Source organism: Callorhinus ursinus, unplaced genomic scaffold (genome assembly GCF_003265705.2).
Source record: "Callorhinus ursinus isolate GAN/ISIS: 27379988/994484 unplaced genomic scaffold, GSC_fseal_2.0 scaffold1446, whole genome shotgun sequence".
In the NCBI taxonomy this organism is placed as follows: Eukaryota; Metazoa; Chordata; class Mammalia; order Carnivora; family Otariidae; genus Callorhinus; species Callorhinus ursinus.
Window position 1 is genome coordinate 1,938 of NW_027398501.1, and position 9,203 is coordinate 11,140.

The following is a 9,203-nucleotide window of genomic DNA, read 5'->3' on the forward strand; positions in this document are numbered from 1 at the left end:
AAAAAAAAAAAAAAAGCTTTGGGCTGGAGCCTCCATCTTCTAGTAATTTACCAAAATGACCAGCACCAAGGGAAAGAGGAGAGGTACCCTCTATATGTTCTCTAGGCCTTTTAGAAAACATGGAGTTGTTCCTTTGGCCATACACATGGTGAATCTACAAGAAAGGTGATATTGTGGACATCAAGGGAATGGGCACTGTTCAAACAGGAATGCCCCACCAGTGTTACCCTGGCAAAACCGGAAGAGTCTACAAGGGGACAGCATGCTGTTGTCACTGTTGTAAACAAACAATTGAAGGGCAAGATTCTTGCTAAGAGAATTAATGTACATATTCAGCATATTAAGCATTCAAGAGCTGAGATAACTTCCTGAAGTGTGTGAAAGAAAATGATCAGGAAAAGAAGGAAGCCAAAGAGAAAGGTACTTGGGTTCAACTGAAGTACCAGCCTGCTGCACCCAGGGAAGCACACTTTGTGAGAACCAGTGGAAAGGAGCCTGAGCTACTGGAATCCATTCCTAGGAATTTATGGCATGGTAAGTGTTAAAAAAAAAAAGAGTAAGGACTATTTTCTATTTTACCTGTTTTTCCTTATATTATGAAGTCATATGATACTTTTCCCATGCCCTCATATTATATAAAAATTGTTAAGGGAAAGTCTTCTGCTTTTAACAAATTCATACACGTCTAGTCAGTATACAGCAACTGAGAGCCTCATCCCTTTATCAGTGAGGACGTAGATATCCTTGAAAAAAAGGGAATAATTCAGTATATCAGGGCACACCCACGGAGTAGAAAACAGTGCAGTGTGTCTACAGCCATACCACCCTGAACACGCCCGGTCTCGTCTAATCTCGGAAGCTAAGCAGGGTCGGGCCTGGCTAGTACTTGGATGGGAAAACAGTGCAGAGCAAGTATGATTCTAAGGGAAGGATTTAGAATGTTTTTAAATTAGAAACATCAACTATTTTGCATTGAAAATAAACCGGAACAGGCTTAAAGAATCACTTTTATATTTTTATTTAGTTTTCATGATAGTATCTAAAATGAATAATTCAAATTGACAATATGTCTAGCTAACAGTAGGGATAATATGCTTCCTTTGCTCATGACTTAATTTTTTTAAAGTTCAGATGGCAGGGAAGCTGAAGGAAAGTGGGGTACAACATTTCTTTTTTTTTTTCAATATTTCTTTATAATTTTACTTACCTTATAAACAGAACTGCCTCCTACTACCCAAACCATGTCCACTTTATTTGCTAATTCTGGTTGCTCAATAAGTTTTAAGGCATCATCCAGACTTTTGGCAAGAAAATGAGCTCCTTGTGGAGGTTCCCTGAGGTTAAAAAGAAGAATTAGAAATAATTTCTATAAAACCTATTCATATTAGTCAATTAATTATAAAACGAAAACCATCATAAATATGAATCTTTTCTACAAGAAACACTTAACATCATATGACCTATGACCAATAATAGAAACCACATTTGTGCATGTATGGTCCACAATGAATCAAAAAACAGAAACATTTCTGGTATCTTGTGATATTTATGGTGGAAAAAAATCCTAAGAGTAGTTGTCTTCAGAGGGATGGGGTTAGAGGCATAAGGGAATTTTGAAGGGTTATGGTAATGTTCTCTATCTTAGATATGGGATTATACAGGGGCATACATTTGTCAAAATTTAGCAAAAGTACATTTAAGGCTTGCACATTTCACTGTATATATTTATCCCAAAAGAATAAAGCTAATGTGTGGCGCCTGGGTGGCTCAGTCGTTGAGCGTCTGCCTTCAGCTCAGGTCATGATGCCAGGGTTCTGGGATCGAGCCCCGCACCAGGCTCCCTGCTCCGTGGGAAGCCTGCTTCTCCCTCTCCCACCCCCCCTGCTTGTGTTCCCTCTCTCGCTGTGTCTCTGTCAAGTAAATAAATTAAAAAAAAAAAAAAAGAATAAAGCTAATGAAATACTGAACTCTGGTTAATCATATGTATGCTGAAGTATTTAAGGGAAAACACTAATGTCTACAAGTTACTCTGAAATGCATGAGAAAAACAAGATCAACTGATGTATGGATAGATGGTAAAACAAGCATAGTAAAATGTTAACAGTAGAATGTATGTGGTGAATATACAGGTGTTTACTGTAAGGTTCTTTCTGTACGTTTGAATGACTGTAGCATGGAATGATTTTCTTTTTTTTTTTTTAGAGAGAGTACGCTCATGAGTGTAGGGGTGGGGGGTTGGGGCAGAGGGAGAGGGAGAGAGAGAACCTTAGGCAGGTTCGAACTTCAGCTCAGAACCTGATGTGGGGCTTGATCTAACGACCCTGAGATCATGACCTGAGCCAAAATCGAGGGTGACACTCAACCGACTAAGCCACCCAGGAGGCCCTGGAATGATTTCAAACTCTTACAATGTGATGAATGAGGAATGAGTAAAAGACTTTCATGTTTCAAACATGTAGAGATGGATGAAGTATTAATAAATGAGTATGTTATATTTTGTAATTAAAAATCCAAAGGAGGGACACCTGGGTGGCTCAGTTGGTTAAGCATCCAAATGTCTGACTCTTGATTTCAGCTCAGGTCATGATCTCAGGGTTGTGGGATAGAGCCCTGCGTTGGGCTCCGTGCTGCGCATGGAGTCTGCTTGGGATTCTCTCTCTCCCTCTGCCCCTCCCTACCCCCACCCCAATACAAAAAATTAAAAAAATCCAAAGGAGGAGAAGTTACTTAATTTCAGGGTTAGATCTTCAGCTTAATCTCTCCCTATCTCCACAACTGTTTTTTGGGGGTGGTTGTTGGGGGGCGGGGGAGGGCTGTAATTCCCTTTATAAATGAAGAAACATGTAGAATTTGGCTTGCACTGTATTTAGAGAACAGAAATTACAATTCAATGTCAAGTTTTTAGACTGACGCTTTAAAAAATTATGTAACTGCCTTTGAACTGGTAGTTATAACAATGATTAATCAAGAGCTAATGGAGACATTCATTCTTTTGGCTGCTTCCTCCCCCACCTCCTTGACAGGTATTTTACTTATTTCACTCTGTCATCTCTAAAGGAGTTAAGAGCCCAAAGAATGTATTTTGACTAAAAGCTGGAAAAGATATGGAGGCCACGGTGAGGTTAAATGAGCCAAGGGATTCTCTAAGACGTCAGGGCAGCTGCAGCAACTAGGTTGGACGAGGCTGTGTAGGGGCAGAATTGAGTAAGAAACAGATTTGAACTTGGGGAGAAGACAGTCTAGTTAATAAAGTCTAGAATGCCTGAAATAGAGTCAAAGTAGTTTTAGTAACTGAGGGTGCTAAAATCAGGAACGATGACAGGAGTCGGGGTAGAATGGAAAACGGTGACTTAGGAACTGACATATGAGGAGAACTGGAAGAGGCATCCCAGAAGTTGGTGGGCTATAGCAAAATAATTTAGAAGGTGGAATAAATGGTTGGTGTGGACTTCAAATTAATGGGGTAAACATTTTGTGTAGATTGTGGAACAATGGCTTGAAATGGTGCAAGGGCTTAAGGTGAAGACTACTTCTTTGCCTTTTTGTAGTGAGTCTGGAAAAGGAAAACAAAGGATTTGTTTCAGATTTTAGTTATCATAGAGTCATGGAGGAAATGCTTCTGCAAAATGTTGCTACTTAGCAGTTTAGCAATAAGTTTCATAGGAAACCATTGATCCAAGATGGGTAGAAAAACATTAGCAAAAAGCTGAGCTAACGTTTGAGTTCATTAGCCCACAGTGTTCATTGTGTGAAAGCACGAATCCTAGAAACTAACACAGTAAACAGAATATAGCAAGCCCTCAATATTGTGACTTATTTCATAGCTAAATCTCCTTCCTGTATTTATCTCAAGCTAACAGAGATTGCATTCCCTGACAAGAGAGAGTTGGAATGTGGTTGTATAGTCAAGAAACCTGTGGACATGCTTGATATCTTGTTCCAAACTTAAGTCTTGAATTTTCTCAGAGGGTTGGGATGAGGATTAAAAGATAATGCACATCATAGGCACTCCAGTGATATTTCCATCCTCCTTTTTTTTTTTTTTTTTTTTAAGATTCTATTTATTTGAGAGAGAGAACAAGCAGGGTGAGGGACAGAGGGAGAGGGAGAAGCAGACTCTCCGCTGAGCAGGGAGCCCAATGCAGGGCTCGATCCCAGGACCCTGGGATCCTGACCTGAGCCGAAGGCAGACGCTTAACTGACTAAGCCACCCAGGCGCCCCTTCATCCTTCTCTTTAAAAGTCCTATTCAAAAGAGGCTGCTTTTTACCTGATGGATAGTTATAGTAGAAAGAAAATATCTAACATTTATTCAGTGCCCACTTGCTCTCCCAAATAGTGGGATCAGGCAAGTATTTTACACGCATCACACCACTTAATGTGACCAGCAGTCCTGTGTAAGTACTTTTATTCTTGTTTATAGATGATACTGAGGCTGAGAAGTTAAGTAGCCAGTGGTTACAGAGCTAGGAAATGGTGGAGCTGGGATTTGAACTCCAGCAGCCTGATGCTGGAGTCTGAGTTGCAACTTCCTACATAGACATCAACTGGTGGTCACGGGCTACAAAGGTGTCATATTCAAGTCCCCTCAGACCTCAGGATGGTGTGGCCTAATTCAGGCAAACCCCAAGACCAGTGTCCTCTGGCCTTGAGCAGCCTCATTTGATTACCTCACGTACCATGCATGCCTGATGTGAAAGATGATGTGGCAGATGGAATTCTGGCTCAATTTCCCAAGAGACTGTTGGGAAAGCTTATTAAAAAACAAAAAGTCCTAGGCCAGAATCACATTTTAACCAAAAATTTTAAAAAAATGTTCAGTTTAAGACCTTTCAAACTCAGTCTTTGAAATGGGATTTCCGACTATTTAAAATTGGTTCAAGTATGCTCCATCGTCATAACTGAATACTATGCAGCCATTAAAAATATTTACAGAAATCTTTCAATATATTAAATAGGGGAAAAAGGCAGGTTACAAAACAGGATTATCCTATTTTTATAAATCACGTATTGATCATGTATTCTGCTTTGCTAGGGGATATGCTAAATGCTGGGAATAGAGATAAAAAGAAAAAGAAAAGCACTCCCTGTACCAATGGCAAGCAGAGAACTATCTCAGCAGTGGCCACAATGTGTGAAGGACATGCAGTGGGGATGCGTGGAGGACGCCAGATGAGCAGAGGTGATGCATCTTCTGGGTGCAGTTATGAGGGAGAATACTCCTTGGAGAAAGATCCCTTAGCAGAGAGTCTCAAAGGAGATAAACACATGTTCAAAACACAGAAGTGACAGATGACCATAGATACTACTGAGGCTTATATGAAAGTTACTAAAGTTATTTAACACAAAGCTCCAAGAAAGTTGAAGGTAGAAGTAATCTGTGCTGAGGTTTAAAATAGTAAAGGGTAGGACAACACAGCCAAGGTCTTAACAACAGGAGAAAATGGGGGTCTAGAATAAAGTGGTGGGGGCAGGGGGAGGGTTCTGATTATGAACCTCAAGTTTGAGGGAAGGAAGAACAAAGTTATATGTTAGGGTAAAAATGAGATCACAAGCCTGTTCATTGTGCTTCCATTAATGTTAATTTTTTCTGTAAGATATAAAATAAGGTAATTTTGCTCAAATAGCAAAGGTTGGGAGAGTAGGAACTGATATTGATAGGGTACTCTCTGTATGCCACAAATTTAATATACAAATTTCAGTTAATCCTCAAAATCACCCTAAGATGATTTATTATCCCATTATTAATCCCATTTAGTAGATAAGCAAATTGAGGTTCAGTAAGGCTTAATAAGCCTTAATAAGTCTTTGCTATACTAAGTGTGTGAGTGGTGGGGAGAGAAGAGAGAAAGCTTTAATCACCGTGGAGGATATGATGAATTATTATACTATGAAATGTCAGGTAACTTTTATGGGCTGGAGACAATTTATAACATCTTATATCATGGAGGGAATTTTGGATTTATTAAAGATGCTATCAAAGCTATAGCATTATAGTAAAATATACTTAATTTTTGGTTCCAGAGCCTTAAAAAAATACTTTATTGAGATAAATCACATACCCTACAATTTACCCTTTTAATGTGTAGAATTTGGAAACTTTTTAGTGTATTCATAGAGTTGTAAAGCCATCACCACTATCTACTTTTAGGACATTTCTATCCCCCCTCAAAAGAAACCCTGTATCCATTAGCATTCATTCCCCACTCCTACAAAACCAATAATCTCCTTTGTCTATGAATTTGTCAATTCCAGAAACTTCACATAGATGGAGTTATGTGGCCTTCTGTCTCTGGCTTTTTTCACTCAGCATACGGTTTTCAAACTTTATCCATGTTGTAGCATATATCGGTTCTTCTTTTTATTGTGGAATAATATTCCATTGTATGGATATAGGCTACTTTGTTTATCCATTCATCAGTTTACCGACATTTGGGATGTTTCAACTTTTTGGCTATTATGTATGATGCTGCTATGAACATTTGTTGTTGTGTGGTCATATGTTTTCATTTTTCCTTCATTTCATAAACCAAGGAGTAGAACTACTGGGTCATATAACTCTATGTTTAACAGTTTGAGAAAATGTCAATCTGTTTTCCAAATGTGCTTCCATATTTCTTTTAAAGCCACAACTTGATTGTCCAGATAGCTTTGGAAAAGCATTTTCTCCCTATACTTTAAGGAACTAGTTACCCAAAATAATTAGTATCCTGCAGCAAATTTTGGGGTTACCTTGAAGATTCAGTTTCGTCTTACATTGGAGGGTGGTGGTGAAAAATTGAGTATTTCCAAGATTGCATGAGCTATAGTGATTATATGAGTAAATCTAGCACTGTGTGGCACACAACAGGTGCTCAGGTTATGTGTGTAATTGATTCTCAAGTAGGGAACCAGAAGGAAGGGCAAAATATAAATTCTAAGACATTTTCGTAACTGATATCCTTATTTCCTTGATAATAAAGACCTTTGAAATTTTCTGCCTTAAAAAAAAAAAAAAAGTAAAATACAGCAACAAATGTTATATATAAATACATAAGAAAACAACCAAACCCAATTGCATACACCACAGGGGGGGTCATAGAGAAGAAATTATAGAGTTATCATTTGAGGAGATCTGCTGGCTCAACTGAGTATGTCCCTCACTGAGATTTCTTTATGTTTACTTTAGCTCAAGCTAGCCATAAATAAACTTGAGTAGTATTCAAGAATACGTTACTAAAGAGTCTCTGGGAATGGCAATACGGTCTGTGAATTTGGATTCTACTAAGTAAAGAGATAATTAGAATATCCTAGCAACCAAAAAAAAGAGAACAGTATGAAGATTGAGGCAGATGGCAAGATGCACATCAACATAATCCTCATCCCCCAAAGGCGATCAATGCAAATATTCTGGTATAGTTTCTTTCATGTTTTTACCTATGCCATTCTAGGAGGGATTTGAGAGAAAATCTATATAGGCCGGAACCCCCTTAAGCCTACAGCGTATAATGTTTTTTCCTTCCCATGATGTGATGGTCTTTGAGGTGTTCACTTGGTTGGCCTATAGTCCTTGTTCAGACACTAATCTAGGTGTTGCTGTGAAGGTATATTATAGAAGTGATTAAAGTTAATAATTAGAAGACTTCAATCTGGGTGGGCAGGATTCAATTAGTTTTAAGGCCTTAAGAGCAGATCTGAGGCTTCCTTGAAGGACATTTCACCCACAGTCAGCAACTTCTGCCCCTGTTGGAAAGTTCCCGCATGCCCTTCCCGATGGCCTGCCCCACAAAGTTATGGACTTGCCTAGCCAGCACCCACAAATGTGTAAGCTAATTCCTAGCAATGAAAAACCCAGGGCATTTCCAAGCATTAGCCTAGAGGACAGAAAAATTCCTAGCAGAGGCCAAGTGGAAATACTCCTTTCTCTCTAGGATCCCTAGGTTGACTTCAATACTTTCAAACTTTTTACCTGTAGACACTGGGTAAAGAATACAAGTATAAAATATTATTTGGGTGTTGTGGTAAACTATGAATAGTACACAAGATTATGACTGATTTTTAGCCCATCCTAAAATTTCTATCTTATTTATTGAGGGCAGGGTCCAGAAAGGGCAATAGAACACTTAATCTTGGCAAATCCCAAAACATATGTGAAACTAGAAAAAAGTTATTAACTGTGTTGTATAAATGATACTTGAGCCTATGGAATAACAGTTCAGGGAAACTGGCAAAGCTGTTACCACAGTGAGATTTAATGTAACTTTTCACAGTGGTGAAATCAATCCCTTAAGTAGCAGAGTGAGTTACTGTCATGTGGGATAAATAACTGCTTATTCATTTTCTGTAAATCATCTTTATGATATTAGGCAGCTTGATCAACAATGCTGTATTTATACTATTTCATCATACACTGACCTCCACCATAAAAAATGGAACATGATTTTTTTGTGGTGAATTTGTTATAGTACTTACTTGAGGTCTCTGCTGAGAACTAAATTAATTCTGTCCTTTAAAGGTCGATTCTTCTCGGGAATAGAGAACCATGTCTTCCTCCCCATAATTACCAAATTCTGTTTACCTAGAAAATCACATAAAAGGATATTTTGGGAGTATACATTTCTATTTTCATATATTCCCATACATATATGCAGAGATATGATTGTCATAGTGACATCTAGTGGATCTCCATTAAAAATTAAAATTAAAACAGGCTTACCAAAATTTACATTTATCACCCCATTTTCTAAATATAGTAACTATTTTTCCCTATGGTATTATTCAATTCATATCCAATATTTAGTTTTAATCAACTGCAATCATGTATAATAGTGAAGAGCCAAGATTCTGGGGCAAAGTGCTCAAGTTCAGTATATTCAGTCATCTACTAGACAAGTCATGTTAGTCTTCTGTGTCTTACTTTCCTTAATTATAAAATGGAGATAACAGTAGTTCCTACTTCTAGGGTTACTGTGGGGATTGAAGACTTAAAGATTTAATAAGTCTAGTTTAACTGTTTGATATGATAGTATTATTCATATTCGTATACTTTGTAGATTTATATTAATAGTCATACTTTTAAAGACAAGTGCTTAATATTCCACTCAATTAAAAAGCTAAAACACTTTTTTTTAAAAGATTTTATTTATTTATTTGACAGAGAAAGACAGAGCAAGAGAGGGAACACAAGCAGGGGGACTGGGAGAGGGAGAAGCAGGCTTCCTGCAG

General features: G+C 38.0%; 1 protein-coding gene across 2 annotated transcripts in view; it reads right to left on the minus strand.

Annotated features, from left to right (window-relative positions):
- The window catches only part of LOC112816999 (dihydrofolate reductase-like), a 10,253-nt gene extending 1,679 nt beyond the window's left edge, over window positions 1-8,574 (minus strand). The window contains exons 1-3 of one of the 2 annotated variants that reach the window (XM_073890634.1): window positions 8,451-8,574; window positions 1,208-1,334; window positions 648-743 (exon numbers count right to left, since the gene is read on the minus strand). In XM_073890634.1, coding sequence (XP_073746735.1) covers window positions 690-743; window positions 1,208-1,334; window positions 8,451-8,536 — 267 coding nt within the window. In that variant the 5' untranslated portion in view covers window positions 8,537-8,574 and the 3' untranslated portion in view covers window positions 648-689. Of the gene's footprint in view, window positions 1-647; window positions 744-1,207; window positions 1,335-8,450 lie in introns of those variants that run through there. The other variant, XM_073890633.1, reaches the window with a different exon arrangement.
- Window positions 8,575-9,203: the final 629 nt, after the last annotated feature.